The 25173-nt window shown below is 33.1% G+C and overlaps 1 protein-coding gene across 4 annotated transcripts in view; it reads right to left on the minus strand.

The window, feature by feature from the left end:
- The window catches only part of AKT3 (AKT serine/threonine kinase 3), a 410275-nt gene that overhangs the window by 132620 nt on the left and 252482 nt on the right, over window positions 1-25173 (minus strand). For all 4 annotated transcript variants that reach the window (XM_074262535.1, XM_074262536.1, XM_074262534.1 and 1 more), the window contains one exon: window positions 15491-15622. In XM_074262535.1, the coding sequence (XP_074118636.1) occupies window positions 15491-15622 (132 nt within the window). The remainder of the gene's footprint in view (window positions 1-15490; window positions 15623-25173) is intronic.

Below are 25173 nucleotides of genomic sequence, written 5' to 3' on the forward strand. Positions count from 1 at the left end.
TAGCCTGCTATTTTGTCTCCAGCCATTCCCAAATTAGAGACTAGCAATAAAATTATGTTAACAGATCAAAGGCAATCAAAAAAGTGCCATAATAACTTGTCCACTGCCTAAGCTGAATTCAGAAGTGAAATTGATGTGGCAAAAGTTACATAGAAAGCATTTTTAAGTCTAAGACTATTCTATCCAGAAACCAAGATGATATGGGAGAATCTTCCCTAAGGCATTTGGGAGAAGTGTTTTGTAACTTCTATATATGTGATATTTTCAAAATAAATATCCTGAATTCTGGGGGCTGAGAGAAGATGGCTTAAGTACAGCAAGGAAGCTACTTGACCTTTCCCAGTTTCCTTCAAAATCACATGAAACTAAGATTCTGAACAGAGTCTGACAGAATGAAACCACTTTCCCCCTCAAGACAGATTAGGTCTTCAAAAAGTGTCAGTCTCATTGGGGTGAAAAGGGTGTTCAGCTCAGCTCAGACGGTGCCTGGGAAAGCCAAAGAGAAGGTCATAATAACAGATCAGCAACTGGGATCCTTGGTCCTGGTTCAGTAAGTAGCAAGAGTAAACCAGTAGGCTTCCAGTTCCAGCATGGAAGGTAAACTGCCAGCTCTTGCTTAGTGAGAACAGATGGGACTACCTTCCTATGCTCCAAACCACGAATCAGAGCTGTGCAAGAAGCTTGAGACAATATTCCTTTTACTCCAGGAGCAGAGCTCAACCATATAAGTCACAAAATAGGGAGGGAAGAGAATGAAAGAAAATAATCAAAAAAACAAAAAAAGAGCCTTAATCAAAGAAAGCTACTATGATGACAGGGAAGATCAAAATACAAACTTAGATAAGAACAAAATGCCCACAGGAAAATCTCAAAGAATGATATGAATTGATCTGAGGTGCAAAGAGGCTTCTTGGAAGTGATTATAAAAGATTTTTAAAAGGCAAATAAGAGAGCTAGAAGAAAAATGAGAAAAGAAATGAAAGCTTTGCAAAAGAAAACCAACAGTTTGGAAAAGGAAGAAAAAAAAATTGAAGAAAACAATTACTTAAATAGTAGAATAGACCAAATGGAAATAAAGATACAAAAGCTAACTGAAGAAAATCATACATTAAAAATTGGAACAGAGCAAATGGAAGCTAATGACCTTGTGAGACAGCAAGAATCAGTTAAACAAACTAAAAGGAATCAAAAAATGGAAGAAAATGTGAAATATCTCATTGGCCATAGCCAATCTGGAAAATAGATCAAGAACAGACAATATAGGGGGGCAGCTAGGTGGCGCAGTGGATAGAGCACCAACCTTGAATTCAGGAGGACCCGAGTTCAAATCTGATCTCAGACAGTTAACACTTCCTAGCTGTGTGACCCTGGGCAAGTCACTTAACCCCAGCGGGGGAAGGGGGGAGTAAAAAACAAAACAAACAAATAAATAAATAAATAACAAAACAAATTTAAAAAAATAAGGGAAAAAAAAAAAAAAAAAAGAACAGACAATTTAAAAATCATTGGCCTACCTAAAGGCCATGACCAAAAAAGAGAGTCTGGATAGCACTCTACAAGAAGTAATTAAGGAAATTGCCCCAATATTCTAAAAATCAAAGGGGAAAATACTCATTGAAAGAATCCATCAATCATCTCTGGAAAGGTAATTACTTAGGATACCATAAAGAGATCCCACAAGGAAAACCCCAAGGAACACTGTTGAAAAACTACAAATAGCATAGTAGATTAAAAAACAGAATCCTACACTATGTTGTTTAAAATAAACACATTTGGTACAGAGAGACAAACAGAATAAAGGTAAAAGGCTAGAATAGAATTTATTATGCTTTAGCTAAAGTAAAAAAAGCAGGGGTAGCAATTCTGATCTCAAATAAGGCAAAAGTAAAAATAGATCTTATTTTAAAACAGATGAGAAAGTACATCTTGATAAAGGATACAATAAATAATGAAGTAGTAATGATACTAAATGCATATGCACCAAATGGTAGAGCAGGCAAATTTCTAGAGATTTTAAGCTAGTTACAGGAAGAAATAGACAGCAAAACTATTCTAGTTAGCGATTTCAACTTTTCCCTTTCAGAATCAGACAAATTTAACCACAAAATAAACAAGAAAGAAAACTAGGGAAGTTAATAACAACCTGAATATGATAGACCGCTGAAGAAAACTGAATAGGGTAAGAAAGGGATACACTTTTTTTCTCAGCAGTACAAGGCACCTTAACAAAAACTGACCATGATTTAGGGCATTAATCAAATGCAAAAAGGAAAAAAATAATAAACACTTCCTTCTCAGAACACAATGCAATAAGGGAAAGATAGACTAAAAACTAATGGGAAATTAAGTAATGTAATTCTAAAGAATGGCCAAAGAATGGGCCAAACAACAAATCATAGAAATAATCCATAATTTTATCCAAGAAAATGACAATAATAAGACAACACACCAAAACTTATGGGATACAATCAAAGCAGTTCTTGAGAAATTTTGTATCTTTAAATAGTTACATAAATAAAATAAAGAGGAGATCAATGAATTAGGCCTGCAACTAAAAAAGGTAGAAAAAGAACAAATTAAAAATCCCCAATACCAAATTAGAAATTCTGAAACACAAAGGGGAGATTAATAAAATATAAACAAAGAAAATTATTAAACTAATAAATAAAACTAAGAGTTGAGTTTATGAAAAAAAACCAACAAAATAAACCTTTGGTTACTTTGATCACAAAAATTAAAGAAAAAAACAATCATCAGCATCAAAAATGAAAAGGGTGAACTTACCATCAATGAAAAAAGAAATTAAAGCAATTAATTAGGAGGTATTTTGCCCAACTGTACAGTAGCAAGTTTGGCAATCTAACTGAAATGGATGAATATTTACAAAAATATAAACTGCCTAGGTTAACAGAAAAGGAAATAAATTACTTAAATAGACCCATTTTAGAAAAAAACAAACAAAAAAACCCCAAAAAACTGAACAAGTCATTAATGAACTCCCTAAGAAAAAAATCTCAAGGGCCAGATGTATTCATAAGTGAATTCTACCAAAGATTTAAAAAAACAATGAATTCCAATACTATTTAAACTGTCTAGAAACATAGGTAAAGAGGAAGTCCTGCCAAATTCTTTTTATGACATAAATATAGCAATGATACCTAAACCAGGAAGAGCCAAAACAGAGAAAGAAAATTACAGACCAATCTCTCTAATGAATATCGATGCAAAAATTTCAAATAAAATATTAGCAAAGAAATTACAGCAATTTATCAGCGGGATAATACACATGACCAAATAATATTTATACCAGGAATGCGGGGCTGGTTCAATATTAGGAAAACTATTACCATAATCGACCATATCATTAACAAAACCAATAGAAATCATATGATAATCTCAATAGATGAAGAAAAAACTTTTGACAAAATAGAACATCCATGCCTACTAAAAACATTAGAGAGCATGGGCATAAAGGGAGTTTTCCTTAGAATAATAAGCAGTATCTATTTAAAATCTACAGCAAGCATTATTTGTAATGGAAAGAAGTTGGATGCATTCCCAATAAGATCAGGGGTGAAACAAGGATGTCCACTGTCATCACTATTATTCAACATCGTACTAGAAATATTGGCTTTAGCAACAAGAAAAACAAATTAAAGGAATTAGAATAGACAATGAGGAAACAAAACATTACTCTTTTTTTCCCAAGAAATTCTTTTTGTTGTTGTTGTTTTTTATAATAGCTTTTTAAGACATTATGGATGGGTAATTTTTCAGCATTGACAATTGCAAAACCTTTTGTTCCAGTTTTTCCCTTCCCCCCCACCTTCACCAGATGGCAGGTTGACCATGATACATAAAACCATTATTCTTTGCAGATGATAGGATGATATACTTAGAGAATACTAGAAAATAATCCAAACACCTACTGGAAACAATTTACAGCTTTAGCCAAGTTGCAGGATATAAAATAAACCCATACAAATCATCAGTATTTCTATATATTACTGACAAGGCCCATTAACAAGAGATAGAAAGAGAAATTCCATTTAAAATTAATGTAGACAAAATAAAATACTTGGGGATCTACCTGCCAAGACAAATTCAAGAACTATATAAACACAATTACAAAACACTTCTCACACAAATAAAGTCAGATCTAAACAAATGGAAAAATATCAATTGTTCATAGCTAGGCTGAGCTAAAATAATAAAAATGACAATTCTGCTTAAATTGGTCTACTTTTTCAGTGCCAAACCAATCAAACTGCCAAAACTTTACTTAATAACAAAATCCATCTAGAATATCAAAAGTTTCAAGGGAATTAACAGAAAGAAAAAAAAACACACACACACAAAGAATGGTGGCTTAGCACTACCAAATATGAAACTATATTATAAAGCAACATTCATTAAAACCACTTGGTACTACTTAAGAAATAAGAGTGATAGATCAGTGGAATAGATTTGAGACACATGAGACAATAAGCCTATAACAATCTAGTATTTGATAGAATAAGAACTCACTATTTGATAAAAATTGCTGGGAAATTAGGAAAATAATGTCAGAAACTCAGCATAGATCTAGATCTCACAACCCATACCAAAATAAAGTCAAAAAGACTTTGGCCATGACATGACCAAAAAGTCATGATTTGGTCAAAAAGGATGATACCATAAACAAATTAGGAGAACAAGGTATATTTACATATCAGATCTTTTAAGAAGGAAGGAATTTATGACCAAATAAGAATTAGACAACATTATGAAAGGTAAAATGGACAACTTTGATTACATAAACTTTAAAAGTTTTGCACAAACAAAACCAACACAAACAAGATTAATTAAAACAGAAGTAAAACATTAGGAAAAAAAATCTTTACAGACACTATTTCTGATAAAGGTCTCATTTCTAAAATATATGAAGAACTATGTCAAATTTATAAGAATATAATTCATTCCCCCAATTGATAAATGGTCAAAGGATATGAACAGATAATTTTCAGCTGAAGAAAGCCATCTACATTCATATAGAAAATGCTCTAAATAACTATTGATTAGAAAAATGCAAATTGAAACAACTCTAAGATACTTAAGATACTATCTCACACCTCCCACATTAGCTAAGATGACAGGAAAAGAGAATAATAAATGTTGGAGGGGATGTGGGAAAACAGGAGCACTAATGCATTGTTGGTGGAGTTGTGAAATGATCCAAGCATTTTGGAGAGCAATATGGAACTATGCCCAAAAAGCTACAAAACCAGCAATGCCATTACTGAGTCTACATCCTATGAAAATCATAAAAGAGGGGAAAGGACTCACATGTGCAAACATGTTTGTAACAGCTCTTTTTGGAGTGACAAAGAACTGGAAATTGAGTGACTGCCCATCAGCTGGAGAATGGCTGAATAAGTTATTGTATATGAATGTTATGGAATATTATTGTTCTATAACAAACGATCAGCACAATGATTTCAGAAAGCCTGGAGAGACTTACATGAACTGATGCTAAGTGAAAGAGCAGAACCAGAAGATCATTTTACATGGCAACAGCAGGATTATACAATGATCAATTCTGATGGATATGGCTCTCTTCAACAATGAAATGATTCAGACCAATTCCAATGATCTTGTGATGAAGAGAGCCATCTATATCCAGAAAGAGGACTTTGGGAACTGAATGTGGATCACAACACAGCATTTCACTCTTTTTGTTGTTTGCTTTGAATTTTATTTTATTTCTTGTTTTTTTTTTTTTATTTTTGATTTGATTTTCTTGTGCAAGATAATTGTATAAATAGGTATGCATAAATTGCATTTAACATATATTTTTATCATGTTTAACATGTATTAGATAATTTGACATTTAGGGGAGGAAGTCAGGAAAATTGGAACACAAGGTTAATGTTGAAAAATTACCTATGCATGTTTTGAAAATAAAAAGTTTTAATAAAAAAATTAAAATTGAGACTATTACAACAACAAAAAAGAAAAGATTACAAAACAAAATTAAAAGAGAGAGTGTTGTACATGATTTTTTGTTTACAGATAATTATGCTCTCAAAGCAGCTTCTGAAGCTGAGATGCAGCAAATTATCACTCTATTCTCCGCTGCTTTTGCTAGTAATTTTGAAGTAACAATTCATACCAAGAAAACACAGATATTCCATTAACCATCAGTTACAGCAAATACAGAAGTTTTGCATGCTATGGATAAGTTCACTTACCGTGGCAGCATACTTTCCAGGGATGTATGTCCCCTTTAATAATGAGGTTGACACATATGCAGATCTAGTTCAGTGTTTGAGAGATTCCAAAGGAAATTTCCACATGGGAGAGGCAAGACTACCAAACTAAAGGTCAATAGAGCTGTTGTACTGACCTCATGAAACCTGGAGAGTATTCTAGTGCCATGTCAGGAAACCAAGTCGTTTCCATTTGAATTGTTGTAGGAACATTCTGAAGAACACTTCTCAGGATAAGATATCAGACATTGAAGTCCTTCCTCAAACTAAACTGCCAGGAATTCCAACTCTATTGCACAGAGCACAACTCCACTGGACTGATCACATTGTTTGAATGCCAAATGTGCACTTGCCAAAAAGACTATTTTATGGAGAACTCACACAGGGTAAGTGCTCACAAGATGGTCAGAAAAAAACAATACAAAGATACCCTTGAGGTCACTCTTAGGAACTTTAGAATTGATTGTATGACATGGGAAACACTGGCACAGGACCACCTAGCATGATGTGCCCTCTTCAGGAAAGGTACTGTGCCTTATGAGCAAAGCTGAATTGAAATAGCTTAGAAGAAATTTGAGATTAGCAAAATTAGAGAATCCATCCCAAATGTTCATATCTGTGTCGGTCTTGTGGCACAGCATTCTGAACTCATTATTGATCTGATCAGCTATAGTAAGACATACAAACTTGACTGTAACATAGTAATATCATTTTGGTCCCTGACAACAGTATACTGCCCAACAGATTTATATTTTTAAAAATCAATTTCTATTTCTTATTTGTTATCAATGACAGAAAATCTTTTAAATTCTGCAAAAGGATTAACAAATTGATATGTTAAAAAATAAAAGACAATAATATACTTGCTCAACATTCATTTGATAAAATTAGGATAAAAGTAATGTATTAATATATTTTAAAATAATTTTCTACCATATTTTACATTTAATCAGAAAAATATTTATTTAATGCAAATTTTGCATTGCTCTTTTTCACAAAGTATTTAATCACTGCTATGAAGATAAGGTATGGTTAAGATAAAATAGTAAACACAGATGTCAATAATTTTTAATTGCAATTTAAAAGCAACTTGTCAAAATATAAAGTTAAAAATAAGAGTGACAAAACTTGGTGGTTAGAACATGTTGATACTTTTTTTACACACTAATTTATAATGACTATAAATAAATTGTGCTACATAACCTGGGAGAGACATTAAAATGACATATGAATACTTAGAATCTTTGAAAAACTTTAACTACAGATAGAGATGGGATCTATATCAAAAAGCTAATTTTTTTCAACTTGCTGATTTTGCAAGGGAAAAGGTCCAGGTTTGTTATTTATTTTAAAAAAAAAAAAAAAAAAAAAAAAAAAAAGGACATAGTCTGGTCTTCCATCCACTTCTAACAGATTAATTTTCATGATTTACTAGGGATCTTTTAGATCCAGCTTGGCACAGTGGAAAGATTCAGAGATGGAGTAAAGAAGAACTAAACTTGAATACTTCCTCAAATATTCACTTAGAATGTACCCTGAAACAAGTCAATCAACAACCTCTATCACTATCACCTTTCTCATCTGTAAAATGGGGAAAATAAGAGTATCTACACATCAGTGGATTGTAGTGAGAATCAAATCAAGTCAAGCTCTCTATAAACTCTGAAGTTCTAAATTAGGGATAGTTTCTGTTGCTCTTACTCTATTAAAGATTTGTAACATGATGGGTTTCATTCTTGTTACCTTTCTTGGATTTCATCTGTGTAAATTTCCACATGCTTCTATTGATGTTCTTTTTCCTACATCGTAGTTACTTACTGCCTATAGCAGTTGCTTTCGTTGATATACATAAATACTTTCCTCTTTCTTTCCTTTTTTTGTTTAAAGCCATTGACTATATTTCTAAGACTCCAGATATTTTTCATCAGCACTCATGTACAATCCAACTCTGGCCAGAAATCTGTCGTTCCCATATTTTTAAAAAGTATTTCCATAAACTAATATGGAAGAAACTAGACATTGACCCACCTAACACCACATACCAAGATAAGGTTGAAATGGGTTCATGATTTAGACATAAAGAGTGATATTATATAGTTAATAACTATAACAATCTAGTGTTTGACAAACCCAAAGACCACAGCTTTTGGGATAAGAATTCACTGTTTGACAAAAACTGCTGGGAAAATTGGACATTAGTATGGTAGAAACTAGGCATTGACCCACACTTAACACTGTACACCAAGATAAGGTCAAAATGGATTCATGATCTAGGCATAAAGAATGAGATTATAAATAAATTAGAAAAACATATGATAGTTTACTTCTCAGACCTGTGGAGGAGGAAGGAATTTATGACCAAAGAAGAACTAGAAATCATTATTGATCACAAAATAGAAAATTTTGATCATATCAAGTTAAAAAGTTTTTGTACAAACAAAACTAATGCAGGCAAGATTACAAGGGAAAGGTACTGATAGAGGCTTCATTTCCAAAATATATAGAGAATTGACTCTAATTTATAAGAAAACAATTCTTATCTATCTATTCTCCAATTAATAAATGGTCAAAGGATATGAGCAGATAATTTTCAGATGAAGAAATTGAAACTATTTCTAATTATATGAAAAGGTGCTCCAAATCATTACTGATCAGAGAAATACAACTTAAAACAACTCTGAGATACCACTACATACCTCTCAGATTGGCTAAGATGACTGGAAAAGATGTGGGAAAACTGGAACATTGATACATTGTTGGTGGAATTGTGAACAGATTCAACCATTCTGGACAGCAATTGGGAACTATACTCAAAAAGTTATCAAACTGTGCATACCCTTTGATCCAACAGTATTATTACTGGGCTTATATCCCAAAGAGATTTTAAAGGAGGGAAAGGGACCCATATGTGCAAAAATGTTTGCAGTAGTCCTTTTTTGTAGTGGCTAGAAACTGGAAATTGAATGGATGCCCATCAATTGGAGAATGGCTGAATAAATTGTAGCATATGAATGTTATGGAATATTATTGTTCTATAAAAAATGATCAGCAGGATGATTTCAGAGAGGCCTGGAGAGACTTACATGAACTGATGCTAAATGAAACAAGCAGAACCAGGAGATCATTGTACACGGCAACAACAATATTATATGACAATCAATTCTGATGGATGTGGCTTTTTCCAACCATGAGATGATTTAGGCCAGCTTCAATAATCTCATGATAAAAGAGCCATCTACACCCAAGAAAGAGGACTGTGGGAATTGAGTGTGGATCATAACATAATTTATCATTCTCACTCTTTTTGTTGTTGTTTGTTTGCATTTTGTTTTCTTATTCATTTTCTTTCCTTTTTGATCTGATGTTTCTTGTGCATCAAGATAATTGTACAAATATATTTACATATATTGGATTTAAAATATATTTTAACATGTATAACATATATTGGATTATTTGCCATCTAAGGTAGGGGATGGGGGAAGGATGGGAAAATTTGGAACACAAGGTTATGTAAGCATCAATGTCGAAAAATTATTCATGCATATATGTTGAAAATAAAAAGCTTTAATATATATATATATATATATATATATATATATATATATATATATATATAATAAAAAGGATTTTCACTTAACAAATCTACTTTTGTCTTCATATCTTTGATTACCACCAACAGTATAATTCTTTCATAATTGATCATCCAGCCTAAAATCTTCTCCTTTCTAATTTATGCTGCACATAGCTAGTAAACTGATAATTCTTAAATTATAGGTCCTATCACTTTAATATCCTATTAAAAGAGCTTAATTTGCCTCCTTATCTCTCTAGAATCAAATCAAACTCTTCTGCTTTATATCAAAAATTTTTCAGAATCTTGCTTCAGCCTGTTTTTTTTAAGAGTTACTATACAACACTTTCCTGTACACACTCATGGCAGTGGTTCTCAAAGTGTGTATCAGAACACACATTCAGAAGAAGAAAGCAAAGACAAAACTCCTACATTCAAAGCCTCAAAGAAGATAGGAAAGATAAAACTCCTATATCCAAAGCCTCAAAGAAAAATACAAGTTAGTCTCAGGGCACAGAAGAGCTCAAAAAGGATTTGAAAATAAGTAAGAGAGGTAGAGAAAAAATTTGAAAGAGAAATAAGAGTAACAAATAAATTACGGGGGGGGGGGGGGAAAGTCAGCACATTGGTAAAGGAGTCATAAAAATGCTGAAGACACTAATAGTTGAAGCAGAATTTACTGAAAAATATTTTCACTTAAAAAACAGAATTGGCCAAATGGAAAAGGAGACACAAAACTTCACAAAAGAAAATAATTCCTTAAAATCATAATTGAGAATTCAGTTCCAGTTGATCAATGATGGACAGAAACAGCTACACCCAGAGAAGGAACACTGGGAATTGAGTGTAAAATGTTTGCACTATTGTCTTTCTACCCAGGTTATTTATACTTTGAGAATCCAATTCTGACCGTGCAACAAAAATTTGATTTTACACACATATATTGTATCTAGGATATACTGTAATACATTTAATATGTATGGGATTGCCTGTCATCTAGGGGAGGGAGTAGAGGGAGGGAGGGGAAAATTTGGAAAAGTGAATACAAGGGATAAAGTTAAAAAAAAATTACCCATGCATATGTACTGTCAAAAAAATTATAATTATAAAATTAATTAAAAAATCATAATTGAGAAAGTAAAAAACTAATAACTCTGGGTCATCAAAAAACAATAAAACAAAGCCAAAAAAAAAAAAAAAGACAATGAAACAGAAAAACAATTGATGTAGAAAATAGATCTATAATTTAACTTAATTTAATTAAAGAGATAATTTAATTTAAAAAGTATAATGCCCAGACAACCCTTTTCAGGACATTATCAAGGAAAACTGTCATGATATTTTAGAACCAGAGGGTAAAGTAGAAACTGAAAGAACCCATCAATCACCTCCTGAAAGAGATCCCAAAATGAAAACTCCCAGGAACATCGTTATTAAATTGTAGAACTCTCAGGCCAAAAAGAAAATACTGCAAACTGTCAAAAAAGAAACAATTCAAGTATGGTGGAGCCACAGCCAACATACCACAAGTTTTGCAGCTTCTATATTAAAAGATCAAAGGGCTTGAAATGATATTCCCTAGAGAAAAGGAGGTAGGATACAACCAAGTATCACCCACTCAAAAATTGATTCAGTGAAAGAGTTCTTTCAAGCACTCCTGATGAAAAGACCAGAGCTGAAGAGAATTTTTTTCTTCCAAATACAAGACTCAAGAGAAGCAAAAAAAAAAAAAAAAAAAAAAAAAAAGAATTAAGATAATAGGAATTAATTAATTAATTAAGATAAAAGGAAATAAGAGACTTAATAAGGATATACTATTTATATTCCTATGTGGGAAGATGATACCTGTAACTTATGACAACTTTCTCATTATTAGGACAATTAAATGGATATAAAGACAGAAGCCACCAAGGCAGGGTGAGATGAAGTGAATGAATCTGAGTCCAAAGGTCTGTGCTTCAGCCTCCAGCCACCACAAAGAGGTACGATGGAATGAATCTGTCTCAGCTTTTGCTGGCTGTTATATACTCCATTATCAAAGGTGTGAATCTTGTGGAACTATATTAAGTAATAAATACGTGTACTGAACTAGAGAACTATTAAGTCAATTCCACTGATTTAACACCTTGTAAGAATCCTTGTTTCAGAGTTCTGGTCCATAACAGGGTGGTGTGTTATTTCTTTCTTCAGTTCATTTTATAGATGAGGAAATGGAAGGAAACAAGGTTCAGTGACACAGGAAGTATCTGAGACCAGATCTGAATTCACAAAAAGTTATCTTCCTGATTCCCATTTGTCCACTGTGCCATTTAGCTTTCCCTTCTACCATGTTTCTTTTGTAAATAGATTTTTATTGAAATCATTTGCTTCATATACATCTCTTCTGAGAGAAGCACAAGTCTCCCCAGAGATCCATTCCTTGTAACAAAATTTTTTTTTAAATGAAAGGGGGAATTAATCAGCAAAATTATTATAAAAATCTGAAATTACATGCAATGTTCTATACTTGTGGACCTCCCATCTCTGCAACAGAGAAGGAAGTGTGTTATTATATTTCTGCTCTGAGAGCATGTTCATCCTTTATAATTCTGCAGTATTTAATTTGAATTATTTTGTGGTTATTTATTGTTCTGGTTATAATCATTATGTATATTATTTCTTTGGCTCTGATTACTTCCCTTGGTATCAGTTTCATATAATCTTCTTTGTACTCAGGATGCTTGTAGTTTCTTATGGGACAATAATATCCCACTACATTCATGTAGCTCAATTTATCTAGTCATTTCCCAATAACTAGGTTTCTACTTGCATCCACTTCTTTGCTACTATAAAAAGTGTTGTTATGAATATTTTGTTGCACATGGAGCTTTTCTTTTGTCAGTGACCTCATGTCTAGCACTGAACTCTTTGGGGAAAATATTACAGACATCTTATTTCCACTTCCAAGTTCATCCTATAATATTTCTTTATCCTATCACAATCTATTGTCATTCCACCTTCCCAGATGCCTTGTAATCCCAAATCCTGTTTGGTTTTGGTCCTCATTGTGATCCCTCAATCTCTTCTTTCAAAGAATGCCAATATTATACTGTCCTTCTCTTCTTCTACTGGTCTCTTGGCAAGCCAGCTCAGCTCCATACTGTTCTCTTATTTCAAGTCCTTTACTTCTGATTCTGTCATTTTGATCTTACCCTGCCAAACCTCAGCCTTGGATTATTCCCAGCAGATGTTACCTTTGTTCTTACTCATAGGCTGCTGAACAAAGCTGAAGAAAATAATAAAACCCTGTTTAGTGGGTCCACTACAAATGAATTTTACATAATATTAATTATATCCTAGCTGTAGCAAAGTAATGTTGTCTTTCTTAATTGACTCACTCTCATATCCACTATCATACCTTTTGTAAACCTTTTATCATTCCTTAAATCTGGCTCTCCCCTCCCCAAGCCTCTAAGCTGAGAACCTGTCTTATATTTGATTGAAAATATTGGAGTTATTTTGCTGAGAGCTCCTTTCTCTCTCCAGTTCATCTCACACATAATAATGATAATAGCTAACATTTATAAAAGGGTCAAAATGTGCCAGGTACTATGCTAAGGGCTTTACAAGTATTCTAATTTGATCCTTACAACAATTCTAGGAGGTTATGTGCTATTATTACTCCCATATTATAGATGAGGAAACTGCCACAGGCAGAGGTTAGGTGACTTTTCCAGGATCACACAGCTAGTAACTCCAGGTCTCGTACTCTACCCAGTATATGCAAAAGCTTCTAAATTCTATATAATTAAAATGATCTATTTTATCTTTTGTAGTTGCTTCCATCCAACTGGATTAAGAATTCATCGTCTAGCTATGGGCCAGAGAAATATGTAATCTACTTCTCTTGTAATATATTTATGGTATGGTTCTTAATATAGATCATGTTACTCTTTAAATCTCCTCTTTTACAGTTTCTTTTTCACTTCAAGACATTCTCCTCCTTTTTTCTAAACAAACTTTTCCCATGGCAATAGTAGATTGTCAAACAATTACAGGGGGGATGGCTACTTATATGCATTGATGGTCTGGGACAGAGAAACAAAAAAAAAAAAAAAGAAATTGAGGAGCAAGTAGGAGAACATTAGCTGTATATTAAACATTAATAGTGATCCACTGAGTTAGGTCAAAGAGTTAAGACTTAATGGCTTATTTCTCTCAATTAGTCTTCAAGCACTTAGGCTAACAAAGGCAGTAAACATAGAGCAGGTTTATTTACATCAGGAAAGAACAATGGCCTCAAATATATTGACTTACACACAATGGACAATAAAATGTAGTAAAGCTGGAACAGACTTGGGAATCAAGAAGAGATACAGTTTGGTGCAAGGAATTGTTATGCCACAGTCTCCTTGAGCTGTTATACCTCAGTTTCCCTGCACTAGTTTCCCTCATTGTCCTGACTGAGTTTCCATGAATTGTTCTATCTCAGTTTCCTTGACTGTTCTGCCTCAGTCCCTAAGTCATAAAATCCTCCTGGTTCATTAAGACTGAGGACCATTTGCTCTAACTTTATAAATTGTCAATGGGAGATGAGGAGCAGATCAGCCTTCCTGACTCCTAGCTCCTTCTGCCCCCAAGAATTTATGACACTGCCCCTCTAAAATATTCCAAAAGATAAGACTATCTGGGATACTTCACTGACATCTTTACTTCTGTTATTCAAACATCCTGACTCTGGCTTTTAGTAAAAATTTATAACTTCCCCCATCCTGACAAGTTTCTAATTTTCCCACTCTTTTTCCTTTCCTTTGTCTGAAGAGCTATAAAAGTGTTTACCATTCCCCCATTCATTACTGGATACTTTGAGACGAGAGTCTGTCCAGTCAATTAAACTCTCCAATTAATAAAATATTAAAAAAAACTCTAATCTCTATCTTGCCTCAGTTTCTCCGGCATTACAGAATGAAAGCAAATATTCCATGTCAAGACATAATATACAATGACTCAAAGGCAGAATTCTTGATAAGAATGGAAATCATTTCTTGGTAACACAAGAACAAGTAGAGTGGGTATCTACTGATAAGGGTATTAAATTTTATTTAAAATAAAATAAATCTGTACTAAGAGACAGAGACCAGAATAATTAAGAAGATGCTTTATTTAAAAGTTTTAAATTTGACATAATCATCAAGGGAGCTCAGAAGGCTATGCAATGGAATGTCAAAGCCTACTTACTAGTAACCTTTCCTCATAAGCACAAGAATCTACCCCCTTTAATAAATGTTATCACTTGTAAAATTTTCCTTAAAGTGATATTTTTTTTTGTCTTCCTTATAAGGGCATAAATTTGCTAAATAATTCTAATCATAGCATGTTGAATCTGTATTATATCGAATTCAGAATGTCAGTGCTTTTTAATGCAAAATGTTTTTAGTACCATCGGCGCAATAAGTTACACAAAAAAAATAATGTTGCATTTTTGACATATTTAAATCAAAACCATTATTCTCTAAAAATATCATTAGTTATATTGTTATTATGTATTTTCCAAATTATAAAGTAAATATTAAAAATCAGATTTTACTTTAATAGAAGCACAATTTTATCTATTGCATGATAGTGAGTACAATTTTCTATTTCACAGGATTCCTAAAAATAAATTTTCTAATGGAAGGAGGAAATAGCTTACCTTTGCAATAATTACTTCTTTCTTCAAAATCTTCATAGCATAATATTTTCCACTTGCCTTCTCTCGAACCAAAATCACTTTCCCAAAAGTGCCTTTACCCAATAGTTTCAAATAGTCAAAGTCATTCATTGTCTGGAAAGGGACACATGAAAAATAAATAATGAAAAATAAGTAATGAATGGTTCATAGAATTATCATGGAACTAAAGTTTATTTTTAAAACCTCTCTTTTTATAGATATGTCTGGAGAAGTTTTAAATTTTTCTTAATATCACATAAAAAAGGCACAGACAACAAATAGATATTTAAATATAAAACTAAATTCAAACTATTTTCAGACTACTAAATATTGACATTATAACATTGTATGACTAAGAGAGCAAAATAAGACTTAAGCCTCAAATTATTATTTAGAGATTTAAAAAATATGGCTCCAATTTATGATTTCAGTATAAACTCATATTACTTTCCTTCATACATTTTGGGTTCAGCCAAAAAGTATACTTTTTGTTTCCCACACATGACATCTTATTTCCTACCCACAATACATATGAAAATGCTGCCTGGCATCCTCTGGAAAACATTCCCTCCTTTCCTCTTAAAATCTCTTGCGTTCTTTTAGGGTCCATTCAAAGCTACTTCCTACAGTAGGAAGCCATTGCTAATTCCCTTAGTTGTAACTGTTCTCCCTCCCCTCTGTTGCTTTAAATGCGCTTTTATCTTTGATGACTCATTTGGGTATGTCACATTTTTTCCTAGTAAGTTCTTTGAGGTAGAGTCTGTTTCATTTTTGTCTTTAAGTCTTCTGATAACAGGGTCCAGTATATACCAGATGCTTGTTATATATTTTTTAAATAAATGAATGAAGCTTTATTTGAGGAAATGACTACATTTTGATCAATGGACATATATACTAATAAAAATACCATGTTGGATTTTTATGGAATTAGCTGGGTGGTACCAAGAGCACTAGGCCTGGAGGCAGGAAAATCTGAGTTCAAATCAGACCTCAGAAATTTACTAGCTATGTGTTTCTGTGCAAGTCATTTAAATGCTTGGTTCCCTACCTGTAAAATAGGGATAATAACAGCAATTAACTCCCAGTTATTGTGAAGATCAAATGAGATAAATAATAAAGGACTTATAATACAGAGCCTGGTACAAAGTAAGGGCTACATAAATGTTACAAATTATTATTATTATTGGGGGGAGGGCACGAAAAAGTCTAAAACAATTCCAAAGGTCTGCAGGCATGCATACATATGTATCTAAATAGCTAAAATACATACTAAAAGTGAAATGAGATGTTCAATATTAGTCATGCTTAGACAGCTTGGGAAAACTTTCAAAAAGAGGTTATAGTAGCATTTAAGCTTTTCTCTATTTTAAAAACATACAAAATTTTGATAGAGAAGTTAAGTAAGTAGAATTCCAGCTGAGTACCTACATGAAAATGGAAATGCAAGGGAAATATTTAGGTAAACAGTGAGAATAATTTTGGGGAACATGAAAGATTAAAGTGGAAGAATGATAAGAGAAAAATTTGAAAAGGAAACCAGAGATTGAACTGTAAAGGGCTTTGAATGAAAGGCTAGTGAGGTACTTGGACTTTATCTTATAGTTAATACGATATTTGTTTTGTCTTCACATTTTTTTTTTACTTTATTTTCCCTTTATTACTAATCTAGTAGATAATTCTTAAATATTATATTTTGTATCTTCTACGTTCCCAGCAGTTCCATAAAATGTCTTATACAATAGCAGTCAAAAATTTTTGTTAATGATAAATATCATTGATTGTGAATATATATTTTGTAGTACAGGGGGTGAAAAAAGCTATTTGTTTAATGGCCATGCCCAATTTCTAAATGATAATTAAAAATGGATATCTAAATGTCTAATGTAGTTAAAAGAAGATCATCATTTGAATAGGCATTATTCTTTGTGTAGTGTGAATCATTATTCTTTGTGTAGCACGAATATGAGTTTCTCCAGAAATTTATCATTCCACAAGATGAAATTAATTCACACTACACTCAATGAACTTAGTGACTCTCCCTCCTTCTGTTTGGTGAGGCTAGGAGTGGACATCTTAGAGTTTCTCCCAATCCTTGAAGCAGGCACCCCAAAACTTTACCATATTTATTTCCTACCTGGCTTATCTTTTGGATTTTATGATCTCCAGGAACTCACTATAGCCACATGACTTCATCATGCCTCCATTTATGTACCTTGAGGGCAAGAACTATCTTGTGGGATTGTTTGTTGTTTTTTGTTTTGTTTTGTTTTGTTTTGTGTTATATCTAGTATTTAACATAGTGCCTGACACATAGTAAATCTTAATAAATGTTTATTGACTCTTAACATCTTGATTTTATTATAGGTCAAACTGGTCTAAAAAAGACATCCCAGGAAATAAGGACCAGAAGTTTCTGTGTAATTTCATGGAACTCCAAGAACATGGTGAAACAATAATTGTACAGTGACAGACATGAAGAAATCCTTGGTTCCCTCCATCTATGTGGTGCTTAGGAGTCTCAAATGCTACCAAAATATGGAGTCACCATGTCCATAATATACCCACAAGTTTCCAGAAGGGCTCTAGGCGTATGCTCCTTAAGATGTCCTCAATGGACAATCCAACTTCTTTAAGTACTTTTATTCTCATTTTTAAACAAAGATTATGAAACTGTGTATAATTACACAGATAATATTCTCAACACAGTTTAGATCTCCACAATATTCTACTGTTTCAGGTGTCAGTTGCAAGTACTTCATATGTTATTTGAAAACACTATAAAATGATGTGTATATTATATGTTCTAAATATTTTAGCATATCAAATTACATTCTGATCTAATTCATAGACTGAGTATGACTTAATCTCTAAATTGCTTTGAATTCACAAAGATGAAATTTGATATGTTATTTTGCCATAAGAACTAAAATTCTTAGGTATAATAAGGTAAAAAGAAAATATGACAAGCTTAATTTTGAATTTCACAGCTTCTGTCAATTTGATTGTCAACCTCTTTTGTGATATGCATTTTGCATAGCAATAAATATTAGTTAAAAAAACCCACAAACCTAGTGACAAAGTCAGAAACAGACTTCAGATCTATTTTGACAAAACTCTTCAGAATATTTAAAAAGCATCACTGTTACCAAATGCTCATTTTCTGCCAAAATTAAAAACTATTTGTCCAGGATTTACAATCTGAATATAACTTGATATGGTATTCTAGCCACTGCTTAGGTAAAGTTTTTCCTTTGTGTTGGGTGTCCAAGGACAAGACAAAAATTTTTATTTAAATTGAGAGAATAAAAACTGCCTTTTAAATCAGTCTTTAAGAATTCATTATTATAATTCCAGTTTATTAAGCTATATGTCTTGGATACTCTGAAGACTTATTATCTAAAGTATCTAATGTTCTATATCCTTTATGTTCCTTTTGACATTTCCTAGTCAAAGAAAGCACACATTCCATTTAAAAGTATAAAAGAAAAAGAAAAGGCACAATTAGGAGAAGAAAAATAAGACCTATAATCTAATTTTACAATTTAGATATTAAAATTAAGTATATATTCAGAGTAGTTTAATTCAAACTCTATTACAAATAAATAATTTTATCTTTGTTTTTAGGCAAAGAAAACAAGATACCACTTAGGATACAAAAGATACACTTCAGCAAAGTTGTCCTAAAAAATAAAATTATATATCCCAAACCCTGTAATTAATAATTTTATAAGTAGTTTATGTCATAATGGATAACTCTTGGATCATTTTTCAGCCAATCCAGAACAGACTAGATTATAAGAGACCTGCAGTGATAATTCCGTTCTGTCAAGCAACAGCCCCAGATAAGCCTCCTGATTGTCAGAAATTACCAAAACAAACATACCACAGCAACATTTTTGTACTGTCTGTCTATCTAGGTACTATTGCATCTATGCTGTACAAAAACTACAAATCAATTCTCCGTTTCTTGCCCTTCTCCTTTGTGTTTCCTCCTATGAAAAGTACCTAGAAAATAATGATAGTATAAATATTCTTAATGTTTGTTCAAAAATATTGAGTTTATGACATAAGAGAATTTAAATTTAAAACTTAAATCTTATTTATGTAACTTAATTATGTAATTATTCTCTGACATGTATAAAGTGATAATTTTGTGAGTATACTTATTTAAAGGAATTACTCTCCTAACTACATTAAGTATTAAAACTCTTCTCATCTAATCCAAACTCCTTTTTTAACTGGTGAGGAAAATGAGACACAGAGTGATGAAGTAACATACTCAACATTCCAAAAGTAAAAACATGGTAAAAGTAAATGTAAATTCAAATTCCCTAATTCCAAGTCCAGTAGACTACTATACTAGCCTGGCACAGTAGAATGATATAAGAAATAGAAATTTGATTCTCAATAGACGACATTTTCAAAGCCCCAACCTTAATAACAGAGATATTCAGAGGAAAACTGTGTTGTGAATTGTTTGGAAATGATAAATAGAAGATACCAGAACTAAGAGTAATTAGGAAGTTCCTATAGAAAAGTGGATTTTAGCTGGAAGTTGAAGTCCAGAAAAGACAGGTGGTGGAAATGAGGAGAGAGAGCAATCTAGGCTTAGAAAAAGCCAATAAAAACACCTGGAGTTGGGAGGTGAAGAGTCTTACTGAAGGAACAATAAAATCCATTTTCTCTCCTCTGATGGTCATCACTCCAGTGCAAACTCTCTCATCACCTCATGCCTAAAATAAATACTGCCTTGGCCTGCTGATGGGTCTACCTGCCTCAGGATTCTCCCCATTCCAATCCAGCTCTATTCAACCAGGAAAGTGATTTTTTCCTAAAGCATAGGTTCAATCATGTCAATACTCTTTCAATTCAGTGATCTCCAGTGGCTCCTTGTTTCCAAAACAAATATAACATAATTTTGTTAGACATTCAAAGCCTTTCGAAACTTAACCCTTAACCTTAAGCCTTCCCATTCTTCTTATACCTCACTGACCAACACATATTCTTTGATCCAGGAATCCTGGCCTCCTGGATGCTCCAGAAAGAAGATACCTCATCTCTTGGCTCTGGGCTTTTTCTCTAGCTTTACCTCATATTTTGAATGCTCTCCTTCTTCATCTCTACTTAATGGCTTTCCTAGCTTTCTTAAAGTCTCAACTAAAATCCCACCTTCTTTAGGAATCCTTTTAATTCCAGCACCTTCATTTTGTAAATTATTTTCTAGTTATCCTGCACATAATGGAAATTCATAATTCAAATTAAGGCATTCTTTGTATACTGAAATAACTGTATTTTGATGACTTTTTCTTTTTTAAAAACTTATTATTTTAAATATTCTTTTTAAATTTTGAGTTGCAGATTCTCTCCTTTCCTCCCTAACTCCTCAACACACTAAAAAGGCAAATAATATATTCATTATATATGAGAAAACACAGAAAACATATTTGAAAACAGGCATATCTCCAAAAAAGGCAAGAAAACTATACTTCAATTTGTACTTAAAAGTTCATCAATTCTCTTTTTGTAGAGTGTTTCTAGTCAAGTTCAAATCATCATGATCTCATATGGGATTTTCTTGGCAAAGACACTTCAGTAGTTTGTCATTTTCTTCTCCAACTCATGTTACAGATTAGAAACTGGGGTAACCAGGGTTAAGTGACTTGGTCAGGGTTACACAGCTATATAGGGTCCAAGATCAGATCTATCTACTGAATCATCTCACTGCCCCAAATGATCAGACTAGTCCAGTCTTTTACAACTGATGAGGATCACAACATTGCTGTTACTCTGACATAAGGATTTCCTGGTTCTTATCACTTCAGATAGGTCTTGCCATATTTTATAATGCCTACCACCCATATCTCTTTTTCCCTTCCCCTTCCTATTTCATTAATAGATAAGATAGATTTCTATACCAAGATTTTGTATAGGTATTGTTCTCTCTTTGAGCCAATTCCAATGAAAATGAGTTTAAACACTGCCTGCCATACCCCCCCCCCATTTCCCCCTTCACTATAAAGACTCTTCTTTGTGTGCTTCTTTTGATGGGGGTTGAGGTCCCTTTAAGATTCCTTTCTAATTGCCCAACCCATGGCTGACCTTGATTCACAAATCCTGGTCAAAGGTACCCTTTGAATATCTGGGCCCAGCCCCACTATAAGCTCAGCTTCCCTCAGCCCTCATCTGATCTGAGCTAACTGAAAAGCCCGCCAAGAACTTGAGGGGTACTGCCCATCATCTAGGTATAAAAGAAATGAGCCAGAGCACTCTCTTTGCAGGAGCCCTCACAGCCAACACATGGTATCCTTCCAGCCATGTAAGGTTCCTGCCCACCCAGCAGCCACCTCTGGCCCTGGTGTCTTTCGAATTGAGCTTTACTTCCAAATTTCTACAATAAACTTTTTATTTATCAATCTAGGTTTTTGGCCTATAAATTCATTTACAGGGGACACTGCGCCTCATGGGATTTTCTTACTATCTATGCACCGAGAAATGGGGTTCCTCCTTTCCTTTCCCTCATTACTTTTAGGTGAGATGATTTCCTCTCTTCTTCCAGGGTAACCCTCTTTCTCACCTCTACATTTCTTTTCTGAGATTATCTCAATAAAATCAATTCACATTAATGTTCTCTGTCCATACAAATTTCTTCTAACTGCCTTAATAATAAGAAAAATTCTTAGGAGTAATATGTATTATCTTCCCAAATATGATGTAAATAGTTTTAATTCATTTTCATCTTTTTGTGCTTCTTTTGAAACACAAAAGTCTTGTGTTTAAATACCATATTTCTTATTCGGTTCTGGTGTTTTTATCAGGAATGCTTGTAAGTCCTTTGTTATGAAGTACCTATATTTCCTTTTAAGGATTATATTCAGTTTAGATGAAAGGTTATTTATGTGTAATATTAGCTCCTTTGCCCTCTAAAATATCACATTCCAAGCCCTCTACTCCCTTGTTGTGTAAACTCCTAAAGTATATATTATTCTGACTATGGCTCCACAATATATAATTTCATCCTACATGCTTGCAATATTTTCTCCTTGATATGAGATAGTTCTCCTTCTAAAGGTGATAAGTATATTTTCAATTTCTATTTTGCCCTCTGGAATCAGAATATCAGGGCAGTTTTCCTTAATAATTTTTTGAAATTGATATCTAGGCTCTTTTTTGTTTAAGGTTTTCAGGTAGGCCAATTATTTTTAAATTATTCCTCCTTGATCTATTTTCTGGTCAATTGTTTTCTCAATGAAATAGTTTACATTTTCTTCTTTTTTTTTTCATTGTTTTTAGCTTTATTTGATTGATTCTTGAAATCTTATAGAATAAATTACTTTCCAGATATTTCATTCTAATTTTTAAGGAATTATTTTGTTTAGTGAATTTTTGCATCAATTTTTCCATTTTGGTCTACTCTGCTTTTAAAATGGTTCTTTTCTTCAGTGAATTTTTGTCCTTGTTTTACAATTAGACCAATTCTGTTTTTTAAGATTTTATTTTCTTCAGCATTTTTTAACCTCTTTTACAAATCTGTTAATTCTCTTTTCATAATTTTCCCTCCCATTTCCGCCCCCACTCCCAAGATTTTTCCTCTACTACATCTTTTTTCAATTCTGACAAAAATTCTAACTGCTCTTGAGTCTAATTAGCATTTTTTCCTGAGGCTTTGCTTGTAACTTTTTTTCCCCCTCACTGAGGAGTTCTAAGTTTGTCTTCATCTTCCCTGTCATGGCAGTAGATTTTTTATGATCAAGTTTTGCTTTGTTATTTTTCCAACTATTTCTTCACTTTATTCTTGTTATGTCACAGTTCTTTTATTGTCCTGACTCAGTTTCCCTAATTATCCTGTCTGATTCGGTCCTGCAAAACTTCCTCTCCCTCTTCATAAGATTACTTGATGAGGATAAAAGATTTTATGTTTTAGAATATCAGAATGCCTCTCCTCACCCCAAGCTATTGGAATGTCAGCTACTGTCTTATCAAGATGCTACACCCCATGTCCAGGGTACCTCCCCCTGATTATGTCATTCCCTCTCCAGAGGCTCACTCCACCTGACTCCGCCCCTGCCTCAGTCTACCCTCTGTGTCTGAGCCAAGTGAATATATGTCACTGAGAACTCTGATTGTTTGTTGGATTCTTAGAGAAGATAGTCTCATTCAGCCCTGGGACCAAACCATGGATCCAATTTGATCCCAATATATCTCTCTATTTAATAGATTATTAAATACTCTCTAATCTCTATCTTGCTCAGTTTCTCAGGCATTACAATCTTTATGTTAAAATGGGGCTCTATTCACCTTAGGAGGTGGGAAAGCACTATGGTAAGCTTCCTGCTCTTATCATGTTTCTATTTTCAAAGCTAGTTTTGGAGGGCTGCAAGTTTTCAGTGCTCCCAAGGGTAGAGGATCTTAAGAGACTTATGAGGAGGGCCTTTCCAATTCTAGGATGCTGAGATTTCCCCCCAAGTATAAGCTCCTGATGTTGGGGGCAGTAGCCCCCTTTGATATTTCTTGTTTAATCTTCAACTTCCTTTGGGCTAGTTTCGGTTTTCAGCCCCCATTCTAATGATCTGAAATTCCTTTCTGGGGAGAGACTGAAGGAGATAACAAAAAAGAATTTTTGTCTTATTTACAACAGAGAATTCTTGTATTATTGACAAATATCTCCGGAACCTCTTGATAACATCTCTGTGCAAACATTGTTTTGATGACTCTAGTCAGCATGTATGTATATAAGGAAGGCTGAAAAATGAAATCTTTGCATTTGGTGTATACCAGCCAAATGCCCATCAACTGACGGCTCCCTTTTCAGGCAGTTTAGGTCTTCCTAAAGGCCAAATGCCTGTCTATCCCTTTACTATCAATAAAGACTTTGTTTCCATACAGCACTAAGTAGCAAATTCCTTTGCCGAACCCTGGTTAACTTTGGGGAAGAAAGGAGAGAGAGAAAAGGAACTGACCCATTTCAGTTTAGAACCTCAGTTTACTTCTCATCATTGATAGCTTATACTAAGAACAAATGCATTATAAAAATACCAATACTTATTTCTCTAGATGTCTCTTAAAATGTTATTTCCATTCAAAGTAATTTACTTCTAAATTTTCTATAATCCTTGGGGGGAGGAAGCCAGGTATCACTATCATAAAAATAGATAAACTGAACAACTATTATTTGGTAGATTAAAACCAAAAGGGAAAAAATGCTTTGTTTATCCTCCATGGGTAAGGGAAGCAGCTTTCCAAGAAAAAAAAATATATATATGTATATATATAATAAAAGCTTTATTTCCCAGACTGCTCACTTTTCTGGTGACATCAGAGATGTTAGGGCACTAACAAGGAAGTAAACCAGAACCATTTCTGTTTCTAATTTCTGAAGAATATAGAATGCCAAATGGAAAAGGACCAAATCATTTGAGAAAGACATTTATTTTAAAATTTCTAAACAGTATTAAAAATAACAAGGAGAAAAATTCAAATGTATAGTTAAAGTTATACAGTATTTAACAGTATCCTTGTACTTCTTGGCATATCAGTCACAATCCCTTAACAAAAAAATCACATCAACATTCAGTGCTAAAAGTGCAGAACCATAGAAACAAAGTGATATTGCAGTCAATTTGTTTTTAAACAACATGAGAGAGTTTAGCCTCACCTGAATAGAAGTA

Source organism: Sminthopsis crassicaudata, chromosome 4 (assembly GCF_048593235.1).
Source record: "Sminthopsis crassicaudata isolate SCR6 chromosome 4, ASM4859323v1, whole genome shotgun sequence".
NCBI classification, from domain to species: Eukaryota; Metazoa; Chordata; class Mammalia; order Dasyuromorphia; family Dasyuridae; genus Sminthopsis; species Sminthopsis crassicaudata.